This window comes from Cupressus sempervirens, chromosome 9 (assembly GCF_028749045.1).
Source record: "Cupressus sempervirens isolate cs-2001-9-10 chromosome 9, ASM2874904v1, whole genome shotgun sequence".
In the NCBI taxonomy this organism is placed as follows: Eukaryota; Viridiplantae; Streptophyta; class Pinopsida; order Cupressales; family Cupressaceae; genus Cupressus; species Cupressus sempervirens.
This window is the reverse complement of record NC_143126.1, coordinates 485,078,108-485,105,648: the sequence shown is the minus strand read 5'-3', so window position 1 is coordinate 485,105,648 and position 27,541 is coordinate 485,078,108. Positions and strand designations below refer to the sequence as shown.

General features: G+C 37.1%; 1 protein-coding gene across 1 annotated transcript in view; it reads left to right on the top strand.

Annotated features, from left to right (window-relative positions):
* Positions 1-561: 561 nt before the first annotated feature.
* HEME1 (Uroporphyrinogen decarboxylase) overlaps positions 562-27,541 on the top strand; it is a 110,854-nt gene continuing 83,874 nt past the window's right edge. Inside the window, exons 1-3 of the mRNA XM_089800697.1 lie at positions 562-977; positions 1,104-1,222; positions 15,766-16,148. Of these exons, the coding sequence (XP_089656823.1) occupies positions 937-977; positions 1,104-1,222; positions 15,766-16,148 (543 nt within the window). The 5' untranslated portion in view covers positions 562-936. The remainder of the gene's footprint in view (positions 978-1,103; positions 1,223-15,765; positions 16,149-27,541) is intronic.

Below are 27,541 nucleotides of genomic sequence, written 5' to 3'. Positions count from 1 at the left end.
TGTATTCATGTTTTGTGATTTTTTAGAGCATCATCCTTAACATAAGTGTAAGATGCAGTGCTTAGATTATATACAGATCATGATTGAAGGCATGAGAAGAAGGGAAGGACAAGGAGCAACCTAGAAGGAAGGCACAAAAATGTAACTTGGGACTAAACAATGATCATCTAGATGTATTTATGTACTTTATGATGTATCTAAGCTAAGACTACTTATATATAAGAAAAAAAAATCAAAAGAGATACATTCTTATTAATACTTATTTTAAGCAATAGTTTATATAATTTTAACATTACTTTTGATAGTACAATCTTTCACGTACAATTATTTTTATAATCTATATAAATTTTCTTAGATTCAAAAAAATAAAATATATATAGGGAGTTGAAGTAATAAAATCTATTATTAGAAAGGCTATCTGCTCTATAAGGAGGTACATGATCACGGCGAGCAAAATGTAAAGGTACGGACACTTTTCTTTGGACGCATGTTTTCTTTTATAATTTAAGTCAATAATCATAAGCTTAATAATTGGCCCAGCCCCATTCCCACTACGGTGGAATTTCGACCCTATTAAATTATTCATACAATGCATGGAAAACTAAAATATTGCCAAAATTCGATCCACATACGGCACCCAAAAATGGGGACAGAAAAAACGTCATTAAACCAGGGCTCATAGATGAGGGATAACTTTTGGGTTGGGTTTGTTGAGAGGTTGTGAGTTTCCTTTGCTGTATTGGCAGTGCCGACCAATTTAAATCAAATTTCTTCGGCTGAAAATCAAAGGAATTCTTTTGTCGAATACCAGACGAGGAAACATTTATTCTATCCATGGAAAAGGAAGTACACTATTCATCATTCCTCTGTTAAAAGTGGTGTTTTAATTGCAACAGTTGATGTGTAAGCACGAAAGATTTTAAGGGTGGGTAAAATATGCTGCAGGGGATTCATATGCAGCCTTTGACATTATCCAGGTGAATTTCAAACTCCTAAAACAATACATACATATATCTTCTCGCACAATATAAACATAGTATTGTACTTATTCAAGAAGTAATCCGCATGAGATCTTACAGATTTTTTTGTTTATGTTTTATCAGCGTGGACTCCAGGACTTTTTTTTTCGGAGAAACAGTACTTCATGGAGGTTTTCATAGAAGAAGTCCTCGGAGAAGAAGAAAGCAGCAAATGGGCTGTAAAGTGCTTGCTTCTAGTATAGGTAAGCTTAAAAGTTTTTAATGTGTAGTTTTCTAACAAGTATGGTAGGGGTGGATGGACACTGTATTGTCTTCTGTTATTGATGTTCTGAATGGGTTTGGATAGCCTGTTTGAATTTTATACGGTTAGCAACCTGATGCGTCGCCCATTAGTAATATCTGGTATGTAGATCAGAAATGCATTAATCTCGAGTTTGTCCGAGGGTACGTCTTGTCTACTGTTTTGGGTTAGTAAAGATTATTTGATTGTGTTAATGTCACTACCCATTGGAATGCTCAAGTGGACTATCTTAATGTCATCAAGCGTAGGAATACTGAAGTCGATTTCCTTAGTGTCAGCAGCGATTGAAATGCTGAAGTGGTTTGAGTCATTTTAGTAATATTTCCCAGTTTAAGCTTTCAGTTTCAAAGCTTATTTAGAAATATGTTCCGTAGTACATTGCAAAGAGTCTGACTGACTATACATTTAAAAAAAACCCATTTGATAATATCTCCATTGTCAATGAATGGCCTCTAGTTGAATAGGTTTGTTGATTTAAGGTTGATATGCAACGGGATGCTAAGTGGGTTGGGGTTATGTAAATGCGATCATGCACGTTAAATTTGCCAAGTGGCAAAGAGCTTATAGCATCAAAGGCCATCGTGTTGTTTATTGAGTATCTATTGCTTAGTATTGGGATTCTGAGCGGGTAGGGTCATGGGAATGGCATCTACCTTTGCTTATAAGCCCACTGACTCATTTATCTAGTTGCCTTGTATAACTTCTGGTTTAGTTGCTCAGTTGCCTAGAGTTCAGTTGAATTCAGATTGCTGAAGTTGGTTGAGTTATGTGAGTTGTTCTGACCTATCTGTGCTTAGAAACCAAATCCCCTTGAATTATGTTTAATATTTTATGTAACATTTCATTTCTTATCTCTGATGAATATGTTGATCGTATTAAAGATAGAATGTTGAAGTGCGATGAGTAACATCTAGCAACTGCTGCTTCAAACATGAAGACCTATCGTGTCGATTGTTTAGTGTGCATTGCATAACCACTGATTCAGCAGATTGATTGTCCTTAGATCAAACGACATATACAACCAGTGTTTACAATGTTCATGTGTCTGGTATGTGTTTGTTGACAATTGGCTAATGAAGATATGTAATTGTTGTCATTTATGGCAACACATGATGTACATGCTTGTAGAAAACCTCGGAAATAAAGATACTTAGTTTTTGGTACCCAAAAAATTGTCTAAGTATGAAATTGGTTTACAGTAGTGTATTGTTTTGTATGTAACTTGTTACTGACGTCATATTATGACTAGTGAAGTTAGATGGAGACAGTATACATGTTAATGATGATGTGTATAACTTTGGACATCATTACGAACAGTATGGAAAAAAGAGATATTTGCATTTTACCAGTGAAACAGAACAACAAAATTAAAGGTAAAGGAATTATTTTGTTTACAAAATAATTACTTGACCAATTAGGGCCGACATCCTAGATGTTTACTCTAAGTTGGAAAAGTATATTATGGTCTTAGCCAACCTAGCAACAATTTGTGAAAAGGCATGGTATTTATGCAAAGACATCTTGCAATTTTACTTGGAGGAGTTGTGAATGAGTTTTGTAATGTGAATTACAAATGTAAACTTCTGTATCTTATGAAGTGAAGTTTTTGAGAACCTGATTTTGTGATTCGAGATTGAGTTGAGGTCAGAGATCAGTCAAGAAAGAAGTTACAACACTTATATACCAAAGGACTAATTGCTTGTTTGGGTAGTGAGCTCTTCTTGTAATTGGAAGTGCATGTTTGGGCAGTGAGCTATTCTTGCATCTATTGTACTACAACTCCTAACAGGGATTCAAAGTCTTCTAACACGGACTCTCTATACTGAATTTGCTCATTAACTCCTAATAGGGTCCATCCTCTAACAAAGAACATATATATCAGTATATTATCTAGTTGGTATCATCCCCACCGGGGTTTTCCCTTGGCCAGAGTTTCCCTAATTAACAAAATATGGTGTTATGAGTTATCTTTGTGCTTAGTCACTGTTACTGTTCAGCATTACTTGTTTACTTTCTTATGTGTGGTTCAAAATAATAAATAATATCTAGTTGGCGACTAAAGTTTGTAGAGTACTGATTCACCCCCCCCCAGTAATTCCTATTTCTAATAATTGGTATCAGAGCACAGTTACTCAGAAGAGGCTTAACAACTTGAGTAAGATCCCTATGGATATGGAATAGTTGATGAAGAACTTTGAAGAGGCACTTGAACAAATTGATCTCCTTACTAAAGAAAGAGATAAGCTGAAAGATATATATGAAGACTCCAAATTATACATTGGACAATTGAAGGACAAGATTTAACATCTCAAATCCAAGCTTGAATTTACTGAATCTATTGATGATGATTATTATTCAAAACTAAAGACAGAGTACAAGATCTTGAAGCATGAATTGAAGATTATTAATCTAAAGTTGACTTTGAAGAATGATCCTAGCAAAGTTGAATCTGATTTGAAGACTGAAAATATAGATCTTAGAGTGAATCTAGCGAAGACGACATATGAATTTGAAACATTGAAAGAAGATCATGAAGAACTTCATAAGTACAACACTATTGTGAAAGGTGAACTAACTTAGTGCAAGCAACAACTTCAAAAGTTTTATTCTAGCAGAGAAAAACTTGATGATTCAATGTCAATACAAAGACCTACTTATGATAAAACCGATCTTGGTTATCTATTTAACATGTCTGCAAAGAAACATGAAAATAGATCAGATCTGAAAGAGAAAGATAAATCTGATGATAAGTTTGAATCTAGTCAATCTTTTGATAAACCTAAAGAAGTTGGACAAGCAAGGAGGCTGAGATATTGGATGAACCAAAGCAAGCAAAATCTCCTAAGGAAACTAGGTATGAATTTAGAGGTAAGGGTTTTTCATGTAACAAAATAGGTCATATGAAAAGAAATTGTACAAATAAGTCATTTAATCATGTTATGGATTTTTATTGTTATAATTGTCATGGTATGGGTCTCAAAGCAATTGATTGTAGGAAACCTAAATATGATAATTATAGAAGGAATAGTAGAATGTCTGGAAATACTAACCTTCTAGATAGAGGAAGATCTAATGAGAGGACATCAAGAGAAGGAAGACCTTATGAAGAAAGAAGGCAAATTGTGTGTTATAATGTAACAACTTTGGACACATAGCTCGTAATTGTCATGCACCTATTGATCAGCAGAATCCTAGAAGCAAAACTCTAGTATGTCAGTTATGCAACAACTTTGAACATACAACAAAGTATTGTAGAATGGACAAAAACTTCATAGAGAGAAGGAACGATGGAAGAAACTTCAGAAACAAAAGGGACGATGAAAGAAACGTCGAAAATGATAGAAGAAACCATGAAAGGAACTTAGGAACTAGCAAAGATAATGAAGATCAAAGAAATATGGTCAGTGAAATTTGAGAAGAACTTAATGAGGCATTTGTGAAGGGATTGAATATTTTTGAAGAAAAGTTAGATGATGCAGAGATAGGAAAATTGAAGTCAGTAATCGAGTTTGATTCAACCAAGTTGAATTAAGTTTGTTCATAGCACCAGAATTTGAAACTTCATTTAGAGATCGAACTATAGGTAGCGAAGTTGGGAAAAGGTGTATTGAGATAAGTTTAGATTGTAGCTAAGCTCGCTTGCAATTTGTAGCTTATTGAAACTTGTTAAGAAGGAATTAAGAGTTACTGTTATAACAGAGAAAGTTAATTTTATAACAGAAGATGCAAACTATGTTTTTACAGTGAATTTCATGGAGCCAAGTTCCTTGGAGTATTGTCATGATGTAAGGAAGCTATGGTAAACCTCGAGTAGCATTTGAAGATCGAACAAAGATTTTGAGCAGATATTTGATTTCCGAATGTAATTGACAACTTTTTCGTGTTTGCAAAGTACGCAATTAATGCAAGTTCGAATTGAATGATTAAAATGGAGTACAAACTTGATTACCACTTTATTACGATCACATCAGTAGCATAGAGCACTCAGAAGCAACTTGACAAGGCGATTTCGAACTAAACCCTATTTTGGAGAGAGGTATTTGGTCGTTTCTCCGCAAAATTTCTTTGATAAAGTTTATATTTGATAAAATCATGGATATGTCAGTAGTTCATAATGTTGAGAATGAGGAGAGACCAAAATTGAAGGGTGTTTCCGTGAAATCCGTAGAAGGGAACCATAATTTAGCATTATCTATTACTTCGAACAACGTAGTGTATTTGGAAGACATAGGAAGTTATCTTAATAGCAAGTTTGAATCTATTGGGAGCGAGTATGTGAACAAAGATATGGAAATTGTTTTTAACCATTATATGTTAGTAAAGCTCGGATTTGAACATTGGAAAGAACTAGACCTATTCAAATATCACTTCTACCGAGAATTGGACAACGAGGAATGGACTCAGATCATACTAAGTAAAATTCATGATGGAAAATTGTGGATGGAAGACAATGTAGTTGACATTTCAGCCGACCTTATTCATAAGGTAATTGGTCTTAGCAAACAAGGCAGTGTACCTATAGGTGAGAATCTAGTCAAGAAGAAGGTTGAGAGCTACACTAAGGCTGTTTATAATGGGAAGGCCATGGTGATCAACACCATTAAACATGATGTTGTAAGATTCCTAAGCAAAATCATTGCCTATTCTATTTGTGCAAGTTCTAAGATTGATGAATTATCAGCAGGATTCATCTATGCAGCTTATACGATTTGTGCTGAGAAAGAACAAGTTAACCTAAGTGAAATTATGAGTACAACTCCTTGAAAACTTAGAGAAAATCAAGAGGACCAAGAATGGTGTGTTTAGATTTCATTCATTGATCAATCATATATTCTTTCATGTACTTAAGAGATTTCCATACTTATTAGTTACAAAGATTATGAGTAGTGAGAGATGTACCATGGAAAAGATTACAGATGTATGTAGAAGACATCCAGCAGACAAAATCTTGGACAGTGGAAATTTGATCATGAAAACATTTCAGAACGGGATGAAACAAAGATTCAGAATTGCACTTGCAATTGTAGAAAGATTTAAAAATGATATGTGTTATGGTTGATACAAATTTAACTCATATTCAAGCAGTAGAACCTCGGGAAACATTCCTTGATCCCTTAGGTTATGAGTTAAGTGATGATGTAGCAATTAATGATATATTGATCTATTGTTGAACTCCGTAAAGGACCAAGCTGAGTACAGATTTGGGACATATGAAGAGATTACCTAGTGAGCTTATCAAACATCCTTAGAGAAAGCATCTCACAAAAGGATTGAGACAATAATGAAGAAAGCTCTAACTGAGGTCGATATGACAAAAAGTGAGTCACAGGCAATTAGGCAAACAATGAAACAAGGAATAATGCATGTGCAACCATTATCAGTTGGGCAATCATCTGGTGTGTCAATTGCAGAAACACCTTCAGAATAGAGCATTCAATATGCTGCAGTATCAGCTGAACAACCATGTGAGCCGAAAAGAAAATTTGAAAGATTGGTAGAAGTTGTGACTACCAAGACTAAAAGAGTCAAGCAATAGGCTACTGGACCAGGAAAAAGATAGAAGTCATTGTTGACAATTGTGGAATCCAACGAAGAAGAAAAAGAACAAGAAGTAAAATAGGCAGAAAAAGTTATTGTTTTTAAACAGACAGCAGGAAAAGCAAGGCAACCTTGGAAGTTGAAGATTGAGAAGATCAACTCAGTGATTGAAAATGAAGGGAACTTTGTTCAGATGAACAAATTCTATGATTTATATAATGATATTGAGAAAGATCAGATTGATATCTCTATAGTGAGATATATGATTGCTAACAATTTGAAACTTGAGGATATTGAAGTTACAGTAAATCAGAAAGTCTATGACAGACTTATAGAGAAGAAAGCACTAGCTTGGGAACATGATATGGAATTTCGGAAGTCTATGTTAAGGACTATACGCAAAACAGATGATGAGGAAGAAGTCAAGAAATTGTTGAACAAGCTGGCACCCTACTTGAGGAACAAGATGAGACCATTTCTATTTATGGTAGGCGAGAAGAATGCAATAAGGAGTGAAATAACTGCAGCTATCAGTCAGATGATGACACAGTCAAAGGCAACACCTACACTAGCACCTAAAACTTCATAAGTGTCAGTAAGTGGTGACACTATGTAGATTGACCAGACCAATGTTACTATCAACATTGATGACACTAACCCTTCAACATTGATGACACTAACCCTTTTGAAAGTTTTAGTCAGCCTGAATCTCAGGTTGAGGTCATTCAAGATCAATTGAAACAAATTGAAGAAGAAAAGAGGCATTTAGAGGCAGAAAAGAGAAAGATCGAAGAAGCCAAGCAGAAATTGCTTGAAGAAGAAATGAAAAGGATAGTAGAGGAAGAAAAGAAAGAGAAGGAAAGAAAAGAAAAGGAGGAGAAAGAGAAAGAAGAGAAAAGAGCTAAGGAGATAGCAAAGAAGAAGCAAAAGGAAGATGAAACTAAACCGTCTAGTTCATCTACCCCACTTTCGCTTGCTAGCCTAACAAGTGATGATGATGATCAAACTGACTTAATTTCATCTCTAACAAAACTGATTGAGAAGAACAGAAAAGTAAAGATCTTACAAAGAACCTTAATGGAGGTAACTGACAGATTACACAATACTTTGGCATTCAAGCATACAGAGGCAGATCCCGAATAGAGGGCACAAGCAGTGTTAAAGTCTTTTAATGAGGAATTTACAAATTTGTTGAGTGTTGTAGAGTCCAAGGTCTAGATTTCTCATGATGCTAATCTATTTAGCACCATTTGTCAGAATATCAAGAATGATTTGCGAAGTCTTGATACTTGTATCAAGGAACTTTGGAGATGTCAACAAGATGGAAAGGTATTGTACATTAAGTCTACTTTATCTCATAAGTTGACCAAGGATTGACAGCAAGATTGAAGGAAAGTTGCGTGAGCTAGAAGCTCTAACAAGCCAGATACAACAACCTTCCAACAAAGTTGATGACTTTGAAGGACAAGTGGCCGATGTTCACAGTGATATTAGGAAACTAGAACTTGAGAAAGAACAAATTTTGAAGAAATTATCAGAATTCAGAGAGTCTATTGCTCTGAAGGTATCAACTATTGAGAGACAGTTGGAGGAATGTGTCAAAGCCAAGGACACCTATTCAAATTTCTTATACTCCGATCTCAATGCAGTTGAGATTGCATCATATGCCCTATGTACAATTCTCACTTTTGCTGAAATAGCCAAGGATGCATGGATAAAAGGTTTGAACAGTCTCAAGGCAAGTTTTGACGATTGCATGAAGATGTTATCAGCTTATGGTAGATGAACACTATTTTTGACAGCAAATGAACAATTTTGACAATTTTTTTTGACATTTTGACCTTTGTCATTGATGTCAGAGGGGGAGAAGATGCATAAGAAAATTGTAAGTAAGGTAAGGTATGAAATCATAGCTAAAGGGGGAGCATGTGTAAGATTTGTAAAAGATGATTAATGTATTGATACTGTAATGTTTTGGACAAGTTTTTGATACTTAGCCAATTTTCCCTATTTTGTTGCCATCAATGCCAAGAGGAAGATTGTTGACAATTGGCTGATGAAGATATATAATTGTTGTCATTTATGGCAACACATAATGTACATGCTTGTAGAAAACCTCGGAAATAAGGATACTTAGTTTTTGGTACCCGAAAAATTGTCTAAGTATGAAATTGGTTTACCACAGTGTATTGTTTTGTATGTAACTTGTTACTAACGTCATATTATGACTAGTGAAGTTAGATGGAGACAATATACATGTTAATGATGATGTGTTTAACCTCGAACATTAGTACGAACAATACGGAAAAGAGATATTCACGTTTTACTAGTGAAACAAAATAACGAAATTAAAGGTAAAGGAATTATTTTGTTTACAAAATAATTACTTGACCAATTAGGGCCGACATCCTAGATGTTTACTCTAAGTTGGAAAAGTATATTATGGTCTTTGTCGACCCAACAACAATTTGTGAAAAGGCATGGTATTTATGCAAAGACATCTTGCGAGTTTACTTGAAGTTGTGAATGAATTTTGTATTGCAAATTATGAATGTGAACTTCTGTATCTTGTAAAGTGAAGTTTTTGAGAACCTGATTTTGTCATCCGAGATCGAGCTGAGGTCCGAGATTAGTCAAGAAATAAGTTACAACACCTATATACCAGAGGACTAATTACTTGTTTGGGCAGTGAGCTCTTCTTGTAATTGGAAATGCATGTTTGGACAATGAGCTCTTCTTGTAATTGGAAGTGCATGTTTGGGCAGTGAACTCTTCTTGCATCTACTATATTACAACTCCTAATAGGGATTCAAAGTCTCCTAACAGGGACTCTTCATACTGAATTTGCTCATTGACTCCTAATAGGGTCTCTAAGTTTGTAGATTATTGATTCACCCCCCCCTCCTCAGTAATTCCTATTTCTAATAGTGTTGCATGGTATTGGCATGGAGGAGTGAGTGTCACGACTCATAACTAATAATCTATTTTTCTAGGCTATTTAAAAAAGGGAAAATAAATGTTTTAGGTGTACCTCTTAATAACAGTTGCATTATTCTTAATTGTAGATCACAGTTGTCATTGTCAACAATTACCATCAGCGTAACATGCACTTACTTACAATTTTTAAATATTTAATCAATGAATAACACGACCTTTATTTATATGCTAGGAAGCCTTTTTCCAAATGAGATCCCCTTTGCATGGTTGATCTTGCGAACTTATATAACATAAGTAATTCTTCTTCTTGCAGACATATAATTTCCACAGTTCATGATGTTAGTATGCATTTCTTCTGCTTTTGACCGTGTAATATTTTTCCTCACATAGTCAAAAGTGGAAACAATGCATGCATACCAAGTATTTTTCTTGTTAACTGTGATAAGCTTGAAAACTACTTGCTCAAGAGACCTGAGATATAGCTTTATGCTAGGGGATTCACCCCTAAATCCTTGAACAGGCTCTTTGACATGCTCCTTTCCTGGTAGTCCTCCAAAAGCCCATAAGAAGCAGGAGCAATTTTCCTTGAAGGTACTTATGTACAATTAAAAACATCCAAGCGCATGAACAAATTATTTAGTCGAAAGGTCCCTTTAGGGTAGAATCCCCATGAGGAGATTAATGGCGAGGGTTCCACCTCCAACTGACCTCTTCAAATTTAAGAATTGCCCCTAATATTAGAAGTGGTCCAAAGATCGTAAAAATACCTGTCCAAGATGACTAGAGCCAAACCTCATCAATATATACTTTAGCAATCATCCCCCATCTACTGAGAACTGATAAATATAGAAATGGGCTCATTGGTTCCACACTAGTTGACTTGGTCAAAAGGGGACATTACAAATTTCAATCAACACGACATTCCAATTATTCAAGATCCTGGCCTCTTCAGCAGGTATTGACTATACCTACTTACTGCCAGGCAAACTTAATAGTCAACCTTTACCACAGTTCTATCTCAATAGGGCATTTCTTTGGCTATTATAGTTCAAGCTCATTAAACTTAAAGTATTACCAACATGGCATTGTCTTAAACCCAACAAACATGTAGAGAAGTAATAATCAACAAAAAAGACGAGTATGGTTCAAGCTCATAAATATTTAAGTATCACCAACATGGCATTATCTCATATACCAACAAACATGTAGAGAAGTAACAGTCAACAAGAAAGAGGGTTAAACCCAAAGATATTCTCAAGAGGTCAAGATTCTTCCTTAAGCTTTCAGTTAGAAACTGAGACTTGATGACATGGTCAATTGCAATTATGATAGTGGATAGGAAGTTAGGAACAGATATGAGAACATTGTTCTTATTCAAGATTTCTTCCACAGTTTACAATAATAGGTCTTTCCCCCCACAGTGAAAGAACTGTCATTACGTATAGTATTGTAAATTGTTAATGCTGCATCACCAAGGTCTGATGGGCAATCTATAATTTAGATACATGATTCAAGATCAATATAGGTAAAACAAGAGTGTGAAACAGAAAAATTGACTCTAACTGGTTCATAAGGTGTAGTTTTCAATAATGATAAAACAAGAGAGAAACAAGAGTGGCAGTTTTCAAAACCTACTCTCTAACCCCTTCTCTCAACATGCACAATTGAGTTATAGGTAAAATTTCTCCTAAGTAAGACAGCTTCACACATTGACAGGATAAAAACTATATTCAACTCTCATTCTTCTCAATGCAGTCTTGGCAAAATGAGATAAGCAATTTTATCAAAACACTAAAAATCCAACTGATCTTTCTGGGTAATCATAATTAGATTGGATATAGATCATATCATATTGAACAGCAAGATTAAAGGCATAAGCTATGCTGCTGGTTTTAATTTGGGTTCGGAATTTTATCAATTTATTCTTGGGGGTGTATTCAAATTTGCTTTGGGTTCTTGCCTGCACATAAACACACACAAATACAGACACACACATACATGCACACATGCACACGTGCATGTGCACACCATGCACACGTGCATGTGCACACCATGCACACGTGCACACGGGCGCACACACACACACACATACAGTAGGAAATGAGCTCACACACATAGCAAAATAGATCACCATATATACCAGCAATTGGAAACATACCAACATAAATCTCATTTTAGATTTATCGGATTCATCACTTACAAAAATCAACGCAGAACATAGATCTTTGCATGGAGTGCCTGAGGCTTTGTGACTCAAGTCCAAGTTCCCCAACATAATGCAAATGGAAGCATATCAAAGTACTCTAAATTCTTTGAGGGTCAACTGAAGCACTATATTCTTTTCAAGTACAATTAATCCTTTGTAACAGAACCAATACTACACACATGCAGATTGCTGCATTCTCAAGTAAATGCAGATTGATCCTTCAGGAATACAAAATGTAGCAGCCAAATTAAAATGTCTGCCAATGCGAATAAGACATTGAAAACATTAATTGCAACCACATAGTTTACTTCTGATATTATATTGGTTAATTGCAAATAGAACAAAGTGTGCACAGTTAAACTAGAAAGAGAGATAGAATAATAGACAGGAATAAGACCTGGGTAGTTGGCACTTCTTCATTCACATACCAAAATAATCACGTTATTTCATATTCATATTCATATAGACAATTAGACAGAGAAAAACTTAGTCCGTCCGGGTTTTGCTGCGTTTAGTCTAAGTCACCGTAAATTCAGGTAAATTTAGCCTGGGTCCCTCTGTGAGAATTTGGGACAAATTTGGCCACTGCGGCCAGTTTACCAGTGAATGTGGTAAGGACCAGAATTTGCAGCGAATCAAACCAGACTTTCAGTCTGCCAGCAGGGAATGTGATAAGATATTGATTTTTTAATCTTCAATCATACATCCAGATTAAATATACATTGCAATCAGCTGGCTTATAAAGCCTTGTTTTTAATATGCGAGCTACTTAAACTGCTTTACAGGAAAGTAACTTCCAAAAACTAACATACTCTTAAAATTATTTATTAATCCTATTATTTAACTATTGATGTAATAAAACTAACACTTCCACAAGAAGAAATAAATTAATTTTTAAACAATATCTATCATAAGATGGTAATGTTAGTTCCTGGCTAACCATGGTTTTAGTTAACAGCTACTAGGGTCAAAATCAATGCCAATGGAAAAACATTTTTCCTATCATAGAGATATGAACATAACTAATCTGACTGACAGGCACGCTGAAAACCTGAATGTGACATACAAAGAATGAACAATTCACCTATTGTGTCAACACTGCACAGAGGCAAATAGTGACACATTCCCACAACCACAAAACAGAGCTAGGGCTCATTACCACATCATAGGTAATGGTAATCTCAAAAGTATCATCAGGGTTCAACTGAAAACCATTTAGTCATATAAACAGTTATGATTCTCCAAATCAATCAAATATCACTATTCTGTAGCGAAGAACTATGTTCTCAGTGAGAACACAATTGCAAACAAATCCTCATAATATAGTCTGGGTCACATGCCAAACCAAAGTACCCAGACTTGGACTTGGCTCAGACTTGATGAGAATGACTCGAAAAAACCCTTGAAATTTAGAGATTTTAAGGATTTAAACCTTGTTTCATGCACCCATTATTGAATAAAGCTTAAAGACTATAACATCATCAAATAGAAGTTAATTTGATCCAATACATAAATATACATTGACCACATAACTACAAACTCAAATTAATACATTGACAAGAAACAATACACTAACAGATAGCCGATATTATCAAACACAACATAGTCATTTTATGCTGACTACATCATCCCCCCCCCCAAAAGGAAAATTTGTCTTCCAAACGACAAGTATACTTCAAGTAATGTCCAAGAAGACTAATGACAAGAGTGTAGCTAAAGACTCGTATTGCGCAAATTCAAAGTGTGTACTTCAAAAATAAAATAGGGGTTTGCGGGCAACACCCCTGGCAAGGTCAAGGGGCCGCACCCTTTGCGGGGGTTTGGGGGCAGTGCCTCCAGCAGGGTCAAGGGGCAATGCAAAAATAATATTGATTACCAAAAAACTTCACGAGGCATGATGTAAATCATTTTCTTGAATTTTTAAGATGTCAAAAATAATATGATAAAGCCCAAATGCAATTTCTAGTCGTGACTTAAGCATTTCAAATTGAATGTTTTAAGGGGACAAAGGTTAAAAAAAAAGTAATTTTTTTAATGATTACTTTTCATTGATGCCAGCTGAGTCAGGAGGCTCAAACTTGGTGAGTCAGCCCCTGATTTGCACACTTGGAGATTTGCGTGAGTCAAAAGGTCTAACTCGTTGAGTCATGAGTCAGGGTCATCTTGACCCACTGAGAATGGCTTGGGTCACTAACTCAGATGGCTTGCTCAACTCATGGCAAGTCAAGGTACACTGTGCAAAATCCAATATAACAAGCATACATATTTACCAGGATCCGATTACAAACCATGTATCACCACTCAGAGAATGACTAGTGTAATAGTAATATTCCTGATGAGTGAAAGCTAAAAGAAAACACGGTCACAAGGAATCCCAAAGAAAGCCAAAGTCCCAATTTGGGTATGGGTGTGCATATGGGGACCTATATATCTATGTATGTATGTATAGTCTCCCCCTTGCAAGGAGCTAGAAAGGCATTATTGAATTTCCATTATGTCATGTTGCATGGATCTTGCACTTCATCGGTGCAAGGGACCAAGTTTCATCTAGAAATATTTTAAATTTTGATTTAGTAACTAAACAAGCTTCAATTAAGCAACTTGACAAGCGCAAGATAGGACCCCTAGCACATCAACCTAAGGTGAGACAGAGTCACAAAGGACTCTCGAACTTCCAAAGCACAATGACAGTAGGTCCTTATTACAATACACATACACATATATATATCCTCGACATCACAAGCCACATGAACAACACATTGAAATGTCAAATACCACAGGACCCAGACCAGTATACATACTAACATTAAGATATGTAAAGAGGTAACGTTATCAAGTTCTCTGCAGACAAAAAGTTAAGTCAGATGCCAACTCATCCAAGCTCAAAAGTCCCGTCCATGCTCCTGCTCACCTGCAATGGCATTGGCAGTTGCCAGTAACAGTTGTGCTATAAGCGTGATCATATATACAATCAATTACATCTATAACATTATCAACATCTGTGATATCTAAGCATCATGTTATCCAAATAACACATATATCCAAGCACCGATACCATCATAACAAATAGCATTAACATTTTCAATTACATTATAACGATAAAATTAACCAAGTGCAATAAGATAAAAAACAAACTTGTCTCTGTCCTGCAGAGAGGGATGTCACTGGGAGTAGGGCCGCATAAGTGGCATTTATCAAACAGTGCTACTAAATGGCATTTACCAACTGGAGCTCATTTGCTTATATGTCTGGCATGTATTGTATAGCCTCTGTTTGTCCTAAGGCTGCTACACACATTGGGATGCAAAAGTGGGTTAGCTATGCTGGTGGTGCGAAGAACAAGTGCATGTAACATGGAAGCCCACACACCTATTAATTTGTATGGTATGCATTGCACAACCTTTGACTGAAACAGTTAATGCAACTGACTCAGGAAGATCAACTCCTGTGTTGCGTTGAAGAGCTTGCACGCCCTTAGCAACTAACCAAACAGTTCTTATAATGTAAAAAACACATTGTTTTACTTGGCTAGGATGCATTTTGGCTTCTTGTTGAACAGACTTGATGTGTCTGACCAAGGTAGATTATTTTCTGTTGCTTTGAAGATCTTGAACTTTCCATATTCATTCATTTGGCAATTTCCAACCATTATTATAACTTATTGACCCCTTTAATAGTTAGTCTAGTATGCATTGCATAGCTTCTGTGTGAATTGGCTGATACACTTGATCAAGGGAGATTTATCTTTGGTTTCCTTGAGTAATTTGAGCTGACAATGATTTTCCCTTTGCATGAATTCTCAGATCCATTATTGGTGAAAGCAGCAAGAGGTGAGGTTGTGGAAAGGCCACCGGCATGGATGATGCGTCAGGCAGGAAGGTATATGGCTGCTTACAGAAAGGTTGCAGAGAAACATCCATCTTTCCGTGAGAGGTCAGAGACAACTGATCTGATTGTGGAAATCTCTTTGCAGCCCTGGAGAGCATTCCGTCCTGATGGTGTAATCATTTTTTCAGATATACTTACCCCTTTGCCGGCATTCGGCATACAATTTGACATTGAAGACACGAAGGGTCCTGTAATACATACTCCTATCCAGACAGAGGAGGGCCTGAAAGCATTGCATCCTATTGATCTTGAAAAACTTCAATTTGTTGGGGAGTCTCTTAGCATTTTGTGCAATGAGGTAATTCGCTTACCAAATCAGACTAATCTGAATGCTTATAGTTACTCAATTTGGCTAAATCTAACATAAATAATAAACATATGATAAATTTTATGAGTTTGATGATCTTCTGTGGAATTGCTTCACTCGCTAAATCCTACATAAAAGCATGTAGATTTCATGAGGGAAATTTGATAAACCACACGTAAGGAGAATTTTACCTTTTGGAGTGATATAGGCATATTGAAAACCCAACTTTGTCATTGCAGCTACCTTACATGTTGAAATTCAAATAATAAAATGAAACAGGCACAACCTTCGTAGATATGAGCTTTTCCCAAGTAGTGTACTTTCCCTTGGATAGGTAAGGAGCTCTCTTTTATTTTTCTAAGTAGCGAGGATTATATTTGCAGTCTTATAGACAATTAAAGCCTATGCAGAATTTGTGGATAGCCAAACAGTGGATCTAAGATTTTTCTGAGAAACTGCTGTGAATCAAAAACTGGGCTGCTACCAAACTGTCGATGATTGTTTGCATTGATTCCAACTCCTCGAAGGCAATTTCTTTTCAAGAAGGGTTTTAACACTGAGGAAATTGAGGTGATTTTTTTTTTATTGTGCGGTAACACTAACAAGTGCTTTTTAATTTTTGTGTTATTGTAGGCACTTTTGTTAGAAAATAATATTCTCGAGGGTCACACCCTTTTAACATTTATATATTCTTCTAATACAAGGTCATAAAACTATATGTATGTATGCATGCAAGGACTATTAAGGATATCCTGTTAAAATAATTGTAGTTTAATCACTAGTAAATTATTGATTATTTATAAATGACAGCTTTAAATAAGTGTGACTAATACCCCTTCAAGTATTATGTCAATTCTTCAAACATATTTAAGGAGGTTCTTTTTCTTTCAGAATGGCAAGAATTGGAGTTTTTGCACATGATATAAAGGCTTATTGAACTAAGGAGAAATGATTTCCCCAAGTTCTATCTATATTTTTATATGGACAATATTTTAAATGTTTTAGCTATAAAATTGATGCTATATGTGTTTTTTCCCAAAAGATACTTTCCTATCTATATACTATATATTTATATAATGGGGCAAATTTGTGTATCTTGCAATTTTCATTTTATGCATTTTATATTATTTTGCAATTATAGGGAACCTAAGATCTTAATTTCTAGCAAACTCTAATTTGATTGTTTGTCAAATTTGGTCCATATGGAGGCAACCTAACATTGTAAGGGCAGCAAATATTAAGTGGATGACTGGGGGGATCATGTTGAATAGGTCCTTAGTTTAGCTGAGCTCACATTGATTATGATTTGTTATACTGAAATTTATGATAACATTGACTCAATGAGCAAGAGAAGACGAACTATCATAAATGAGAAAGAACAAGATCTTGAAGAATCTTTCTTTGATAAGATAAGATAAGATAAAGTATTAATGTCCAACAAGAGACCACAAACGGGCCTAAGGGTTTGAAGATACAAACAAAGGTCAGAAGGCAGCAAGACCACCAAATGGTGTTTGAGAAAAAGGAAACAAACAAAGCAAGAAGCAAACAAAGAGAAATAACACTAGAAGAGAGCCTATAAGATTGCTAAACAAGTACTGGTTCGTAGTCATCAAAAAGTAGCCCAGAATCAAAGGATAACTATTTGTGTGTGGAGAAGTCCAAGCCCGTCTCCTGAGAGAGGGGGACTGTTGTTGTTGATAGTGTATGTACATATGATCTCTGCGTGGTCTCACCGATTTGGTGCGAGTAATAGTAGATGCCCCCCAGCTCCCCAGCTCGCTTGGTTTCTTTGGGAGAGGTAATTGGAGTGAAGAAGGAAGTGGTAAGATGGTGAAAGGACATAGATCCAAAGGGGGATAGCTTTCATAGAGTGAGATCCCGAAGATGAAAGGCCTCTCGGAGATAGAGTGCAAGGCATTGCTGATCATCATACTTGAAGAAAGAGGAGAGGGACTTGCACTCTCTGAATTAGCAATAAAACCTCCCATGAAGATCTTAGTCTCCGCCACACCCATGTCACAACACTGACAAATCCGCTCATCTCTGTTGCTCTGGTGGTTTGTCTAGATACAAAGCCGGTGAGAGTCAACTCTAAAAGAGCCTAATTAGATGCGTAAGGCATGGGGCCATTGTCGAGAAGAGTAGTAAGGTCGAACAATGATGCCATCTTGAATGTCAATATAGTGCTCCGCATAAAAGGCCATACAAGGGTGGAGGCTCCATGTTGGGTTGACCCAAGTCACGTGAATGAACCTTCTGTAGATGTCCATCTTGATAATCTCATTTAGCTTCTCCTGCAGGGGGAGGAGATGAGTGAGAGCGTCTAGGGAGTATTGAAAGGAAGGCGCTCAATATCGATACCCATGGAGATGAGATTGGAGACCTAAGCATACCAAAATCTAGCATGACCAGTGGGGTTAGAGGGCGCAATCAAAGATGAGGAACAACATGCTAGGTAGGAATACCGGTGTTTGCCAATAGAGTCTGCAAAGCCCCCGAGTATGTGAAGTAACCAAACCATATGAAAGATTGTGCAAAGTCTAAAGGAATGAGCACCAAACTCGACCAAGATAATATTGGTAGGATTGGTCAATTGACATCGGAGGAAGTGCCGAAGAAGAAGAATCTCCACCCTCTCCACCGAAGCCCAATTAGTGGCCAACAGGGCTCTTAGATGGTCGAGCCATAAAGGATAGTAGGTTTAACCAAGGAGTCTAAGGTAGACGTCTTAGACATGGTATCCTGAAAATGGTGTGTGAAGCACTGTCTCTCAAGCAAAGCAAGTGAACCAAGGCCCTTGTTGACCCTCAACATCATGGTCGGTCTCAAATTGAAACGTGGCCTAGAAAACTTGATGCCCAAATAGGTGTAGTTGGAGGTTATCTCGATCTTAGACCCTCTGAAGTAGAAGTGGAGATGTGAGGTTTTCAATTAGTTGGAAACCATAACTTAGGTCTTGTCCAAGTTAACCACCAAGTGCTGAGAATCACAAAAGGAGACTAGACAAATGACATTACAACCCCTCAGGGGAGGAGGACAACACCACCATGTCATCAACAAAAAGAAGGTTGGATTTCAAGACCTAATGAAGAAAACAACCGTCCTTGGGAAGTGAGGATCTTCTTAGATAAGTCTCAAGCTCATCAATGTAAATACCAAATAGTGTAGGAGAAAGTGGGCAGCCCTACTTGACCCCAATAGAACTCTAAATAAAATTGGAGAAGCCTAGAGGAGTCTTAAGACAACCAACAACGCTCTCGTAAAGTCTTATGATAGCCACGAGCAGAGCTTCAGAAACCCCACTATCTATGAGTTGCTAAAATAACGCCGAGCAGGGGACAAAGTCAAAGGCTTTGCGAAAGTCCACAAAGCAATAGGAGACTTTCACCAAGCAGTGCCTAGCCTCCTCAATAAAGACCCTGAGGGTGAGAATATGATTTGTAGTCTAAAAATCCGCTTTGAAGTTAATTTGGCCTCTGGTCCTGCAACCTGATATGTCTAGCTGTCTTGTGAGAATAATGTGCAAAACTGTGGCTTAGAGTTTGGCAAAAGTAAGTTCGATCATAATGGTCTTGTAGTTGCCTAGATTAGAGGCTGACCCAACCTTGTGGATCGGGTGAATATTATGGCGAGACCAAGATGATTGAAAGCCAATACACACCACTCTATTGACGAAAGCAACAAGAGATGAAGCAAGAATATAAATCCCTAGCTTGAAGAGCTCTTCCTAGAACCCTTCCTCATCAATAACCTTGCTACAACTAATGTCTCTAACAACTTTGGAAATGGTGGAAAAGGAAAAGAGGTAGCAATAGGGAGGAGGTGATGCAAAGGGAAGGCTGACCAAGAATGTTGTAGAGGGTGCCTATGTGAGAGACGAGGGTGCTGAAATCCATCAATGGGGAAAGTGAGGTGGTAGGGGAAGAGCGAGCTCCAAAAGTGCTTTGGGGAGATCTGAAGGGAAGAGCTAAGAGACATGCACTACTCAAGGTAGAAGAGATGCTTCTTCCAACAAAGGAAGCTTCAGTAGGAGAGCTTGACATGGGGAAAGGAGGCATCCTGATCAGTGAAGGTGGAGCAAACAATGCGGTAGGACTTGCAATCGCCATCAAATTGATGATTCTAGTGATAGGAATTGGGGTGGGAGGGACAACAACGAGAGGGGCGGAAAAGTGCGGGAAAGAGAGGATGGCGACATCCTGGATCGCTGTGGAAATGAGGTTGAACATGGTGGAAGCACAAGATAGGTCCATGAAGGGAGTGGCCCGAAGAGAACATCTGAAGTGGGTGATGTAGAGGTCACGGTGGGCATTCATGAAAGAATAGGTGGTGTGGGTAGGCAAGGGCAGTGCAAAGGGATAGGGGAGGGTGCAGATGGGGGTGGGAGGGGGGGTGAGGAGAGGAGCACAGAAGGTGAGACTAAGGAAAGAATGGTTAGCCAACAGAAGGTGGGAGACAGAGAAGCGGTTAATGAAGGGGATGAAGGAGGTGCAGACAAGGGCGTAGTCAACAACACTAGCACCATTGCAATGGGGCTAGCAAGTAAATGACCCATAATCGGGAAAGCAAGGGAGCTTGTGAAGAACTAAGAGAGCATAAGACACAGATGAAGGAGGTGGCTGCCATACTGCATTAGGGGGCCATCGATGTTATTAGAGGAACGCTACAAACCAATCGTATCACTATCAGACTAAGAGGTACATAATGAGTCAGTTCACCGATCGTGAAAAGGGGCTTGAAGATGTCTGGTATGGGTGTTGAAGTCCCCTAAAATAATCAAGTTCCCCAAAGCATATATGGACCACATGAATCTAGCAAGGTTGTTAGAATGCATAATAGTTGTCATGTCGACGAGGCGATTGCAGATGAGGTAGGCAACCCCACCATAACTACTAACACCCCTAGAAAACTTGACCTCATCTCAATGAATAGAAAGCGACTGATACCCAGGAATCCCAGGAAGAGGACGTGTCAAACTCTCATGTGTCTCAGTAACAAGAATAGCATTCATAGTGCCAATGACATCCATAGAAAGACCAGGCAAAGACCAAAGAGTGCCATTACGTTCCAACAGTATACAATTAAGGAGTCACTGACCCTCCTACCTCGTCCTCGCTCAGTGAGCGTCATTTTACCTAGGGAGCCAACCTGGATTCTCAACCAGGTGGAGGACTATCTCTAATAACTGCCTTATGTTTATGGATAATTGCCCATTTACCCTCAAGACTGGTACCAACGACTAAAGTTTGGGCATGTTTAAGCTCTGTCACTTGTGATTTTGTAAGATCCTTATCGAGATAGATTTTGGATGGTAGAGGGAAGAGTTTTCTGAGCCCTTAGAACTTTCAGCCTATTTGATGCATTAAGAAATCTGATAAAAAGTGTGGAGTCATGCCCTATCCATACTCTACTATCAACAAGAATCCTAGATAGCTCTAGTTGGTTGTGAAGGAAGGCACGCTTTATCAACTGGGTCAGTGATGGAAGATGCGAGGCCACAAACTTTCAAATTAAGTTCCCTAGCTCTACAAACCTGTTTGTCTGAAAACTTGGACTCTACAAGCTCCTCAACTCCAGCTAAAGGAAGTTGCTGCTGTCGTCACTTCTCATTATTGCAGACCTCATCCCATGATTTTAACTGTCTCTGTGTTTCTTTTCCGCGCATTATGACAGGGAAGGAGTTCATCTTGCTTCTTCTTAATGTCCTTAATTTCTGCAGCATGAAAAGAGCTCTCATCAACGTGTTGTTTGATGCGTGATGCCTCAACATTGATGGTGGATACATGGAGTACAAGTGCGGTGTATTTTTGTGTGAGAGAGAGGAGAGATTCCTTGAGGAGTTTGTTTTCCTCCAAAGCTAATATCCTGTCAGCAAAATCCATCTGTGCAGACCCCTCACCCGCTCTCCTATGATATGTTGGTTTCAATTTAGGTGTCTCCTCCATAAACAGAGGAACCCAATGTAGGCTGCACACACACAGACAAAAGTTTGAGACCCTGTTCAAAATGTCTAGGCAGAGCAGATCGAAAAAAATCCAGACTGCAGTGGTTGAACATAGTCTCAAACACTGAACTTTGTTGCCCCAAATGCCATCAGCACGCAGGACTGAGGATAACAGGACAATTACCACAGCCAACAAAACTGTACAAGCCTGACAACCAAAGAGTTTGCAGGAGATAGGGCCCGACGCCACACCAGGAGGAAGGAAGCCAGCAAAGTTTATGAACACAGAGCAAAATGGAAGCAACCCATGCACAATAGCTTGAAGCAGTCAGGTAAAGCACTCGACAACAACCACAGACAATAATGAACAAGTGCCAACCCCCAATGATCAAAGAAACAAGTCCCCTGTGACCAGAAAAGCAGGAGCCGAGCTCACAGAGTTTTTGATGACAGCAGGCAAGCTCGAACACAATTTCAGACAGAGGATCGACAGGCAAGCACAAGCATACCCATAGTCACACGCAGGAAGGGAGATTGTGGGTAAACTCTCGACAACAAACAACACAGGCGTATGAAGAGAGAAATAGGCACCAAATTTACCTGCAAAGCACGAAGGTAGAATGCATGCAACGCACAAAATTGGAAGCAAGGATGAAACCCAAAACCTGACCAAACGTCGTCAATGGAAGCCAAAAGCGACAGCCACACGAGAAGCACACAAGATATATGTTTGGGGCTACTCTAAGCTGAGCTCCGAAATACCTTTCTCAAGATCCATATCATACTGTTTGAACAATTACGCAGAATACATGTTTGAACAACTACATAAATTATTGAAGAGATTGAAAAAATGACCAATTTGGTACATCTTTTGTTTGTATTAAATCCCAAATCCTATAGTGTTGAGATCCTTCCTACATTAACAAGAATCTACATATAGAGGTATAAAAGTCAGCCAAGGGTATGGGGCATCATATTGTAGACTCATTATTGGTCCTAACTTGTGGGATGTGGTTAGGATTGAGTTAATAATGACATTGACATTGATCACCTTTGTATATGCTCAATGCATTTAAGAGTTCTCCTTGCTTAGTGTAATCATGAATATTTGCTACAATATGTATGTATCTTCATGGCATCGATATTATGATCTCCGATTCTTGCTAGATCATTGTCATATCTTCAGTATGCACCGTACTTCCATCTATATCATTTTGTCTTGATGATTATCGATATATCTTTATATGGGATGCCATATTATGAACATGTTAGATATTGAATTTGCTGTTTATTATGTTGATCACATTGGTTCAATGTGATCAATGGTAGAATCATGATCTGCATGTTGATAAGGTTGGTGAGTTGTGACCAATAAGATCATTATGCTTGATATCATATTTTGGTGTCATGCCTGACAAAGATATTGCACGTTTGATACTGATGAAATCAAATGTTCTTATGGGACAACCTCATTGTCCAATATCGTCTGCTGCTTAGTAAGCAGTATATCAATACAATTTGCTTGAAGTCTGCAACTCTTGATTATATGACTTGATATTAAACAACCTCAAAACATCTTATCCTCTGTCCTTTACATGATGATAGATAGCAAACTTGTGAAGTTTTATAAATTAGACGATTTTCCTTGTTAGGGCCACTGGTTTTATTGATGAGAATATGCAAAACTATCTACTTGATATGTACAAATTGTCTATCTTCATTTACTAACTACTTGAAAGTGCTCAAGGCTGCCACCCCTTGATCTCAGTTGATACTAATTGCTAACTTGTTATTAGGTAAAGGATGAGAAAATTACACTTGATGTTGAGATTGACTTATCTGTGACTTTTCTAACATACCAGTACCTATTTCATCTAATTTGGCTGGTCATGATGATATTTTTTGAAGAGGCATATGATGTTAATTACTAATCAATAATGACTGATTCTTGACACCTATAAGTTTTTTTAATATTTAAATATATATAATGACAATTGAGTTTGACCAAATGATCTTGTAGTATTTTTTATTTTTATAGTGGTTTTTGTTTAGTACGTGATTCTATACTGCTTAAGTGCTCTCTAATGGAGCAATGATCATTATCATTGTAGTGTCCACCAATGGGGCAATGTTTTTTGAAGTTAGTGGATTATGTGAGGGAGGTGAAGGGTCAATATATTGCTAACATTGTTATGACAGCTATTGAGGAACATTGTTCAAGTCATAGTGGATGATAATAATATTGTAGACTAAGTAGTTTATTTATCGAGGAGCATTACTTACTAATCTTTAGTGTACCTTTTTCTGTCCACTCTTTTAACTTTATGCTACGAAAAATCTAATGCCCCCTACTAGTAAGCTGCCAATATCCCAATAATCAATGCACGGTATTATATATTATTATGCCAAAATGAGAAAAAAAATACTTCAGAACAATAAATATTCATAATACAATTGATAGTTACCATATTTAATCCCCAACCCTTACTTCCTAATCATCAACTCTAAGGAGGAGGAAGAATTATTTGTCATAGGGCCCTTGGACACTGATCTACAAGTAGGCTCCCTCAAGGCTTCAGGATCCCATCCATAGCCCTTCTTGAGACTAACCTAACTTGTGAGGAATTATTCCGCGTCTCCCTAACAACCTATTTTTCCAAGGGGCGAAAGCAAGTGATTAAGGAATGGGCTAGGTGTTTACCGCATAGGGTAAGAAGTTCAACACAAGTATAACACGATTCAATTTAGAATAGGTACTTTATTCATGTATGCACTAGCAGATTACAATGACTACAATGATTTCCGATTACAATAATGATTCCAAAGTCCATCTCGGATGTGTACATATACCTTTTCGAAGGGGTGACTCAAGCGTCACGCGCCCGTTCGGATACTACTCTACCCATCGGCTACATTATACATTTTACCGACAACATCATCCCCCCCAAAAAGAAAGGTTGTCTTCAGATGACAATACAACAAAATTCATTAACAAAATTTTCTAATGCAATACATCAATGCATAAGTACTAGATAGAGGGATGCGTCCCTGGCATAGTGGCCGTCTGCGTCCGTAACTCGTTCATCTCTGCCCTTAGCTTGTAGACCTGTTCCTTCCTGATCTTCAGCTCAGCTTCTGCTTCCAACTGGAGCTCTAGGGCTGACTGCATCATCTCTCCGACCTCACTAGGAGTGTACTAACATTTGTGTATTCTATATTATAAAATTCTGATTTCACTATTTCAAACAGATATAAATCCTACAGCATATATATTACACCATATATTGGCCCCTTGTTCCTAATAGAATTCAGATATAACATTCTGTATTTCAGTGTTTAATTTATAGATGAGTTACAGCATACGTTGCTGTCACATGATGCTTGCCGGCAATATAGTACGATTTATCTCCTTTGATGAGCACCAATTATTAATAATAATTCTGATCTTCTGATGATCCAAGTCCCTGCTTCCAATGATTGAATTCAATCTCCATGCACATACCTTGTATATCCGAAGGATTTGGTTGTAAAAGATGTGACTTATGTCTTCTCATATCTGCATCACTTTTTAAGTTCAAATTGCTGATCTGATCTTTCATGCTTACCCACACCCTTTTACGTTAGCCTTCTTACTCAATTGTCATCTTCAGAAGGTAAGATAATAGATCACTTATTATTAATTTTATTTATATCGATGGTTTGACACTGCTTAGATATAGTTACGATTTAGTGATATCGTGACTCTTTATAGGTTATCTATTTGTGGATAGATATGATAATCAATTGTTAATATTCTTTAATGGTCTATGTTTGCATTAGCTGGGATAATGATCAGATCATCATCGATATGATTTAGTATGCCATTATTCAGTGACTTTTTTTAGCCGATTATTCTTTGATCATATTTGGTCCTTCAAACACTGTTATCATCATTGCTTTAACAAGAGTAGTTGCTGTTATCTTAAACTCTGAGAAAACATTTCATTAGCAGTTTATTGGACAATGCTTGAGAATGTGATTCTACTTTGCTACCTTGTTGTGAACATGGATATCCACCTGGATGTTAATTGCTGATTGGGAGATAGTCATTTTCATCTCTTACATTCCTTGTACATTATTGCCGCTTTATTCTTTGGAAGAGAGAGATAGTGGAAGTGTTGGGCGTATTATTTGGGGACTTCTTATGGAATTGTTCTTATTCCCTTTTAAACTGGATTGATATGATTAATTATCGATTCATAGCATGTTTCAGGTTCAATTAAATGGTGAAGTCTTATGTGTTTAAGACCATTTGATCCTTCAATTTTCTGTTCCTGTTATGTCAAATAAAGGCCATGACTGTCCACCCATCCCAAGATTGCTTGTTCTCAAGCAATGACCATGTAGAGAGCATTTGAGATGATTTTTAATCAGAAATGCTCGGTCTTTACAGCTACTATCTTTGTATTCTATAAATATCTATTACACAATCTACTTTTGCTACGCTACTCTGATATTATTTAAAATATCAATTTGATCCAGAATATATTGTTTTCCATAAATGATCACAAAGCCAAGGCTTTGGATATTGACAAGGTTGTAATCTTATGCCAAGTTTTCTCTGATCCTTAATATGACACTAAGTAAAGCAAAATTAATCCAAAATCAATTTCTCTTTTCACATTACGAGTGTTTGCAAAGGACCGATTGGTTTGACTGGATGTTTGCACAGCAATATGGACATCTCCTTGTTAAGGTAAGTGCAGGCTTAACACATTTTAAGACGAGGATCAGAAGCATGGCACACCTCTATGGTTTTAGATGTTCTTTGCAAAAAAATTTTAGAGACGGTTTTAACTAATACTTTTATTTGTCTTACAATAATATATGCTTTCTGGAATTTTTTAGAAGATCCAAGTGATTGCCAGAAGTCTGCATGTTCCTTCTTGACAGGTTCCAAAGCTCAGAATTTTCCAGAGTTAGTGTTTGCTGTGACCCTTTATCAAAATATGGTATTTTCTACATTTGAGCATTTGGACTTTGTTGATTGGATTGTTGATGATAAATGATAATCATGACTCTGTAAGACTTTTTAATATCTGATTTACAAAGTATTCAATCTCCAATGATTGAATTCAATCTCCACATATATGCTATGTAATACCAAAGAGATTGGTTGTAAAAGACGTGACTTATGTCTTCTCATATCTGCATCACTTCATAGGCTATAATCACTGATCTGATCTTTCATGCTTGATCACATCCTTTTATATTAGCCTTCTTACTTAATCATTGTCTTTCCAAGGTAAGATAATAGAACACTTTTTGTTAGTCTTCTTTTATAGATGATTTGGCACTGCTTAGACAGATAATTACAGTTTAGTGGTATTATGCCTCTTCATAGGATATCAGTTTGTAGATAGATACGATAATCAATAGTTAATATCCTTTATAAGTC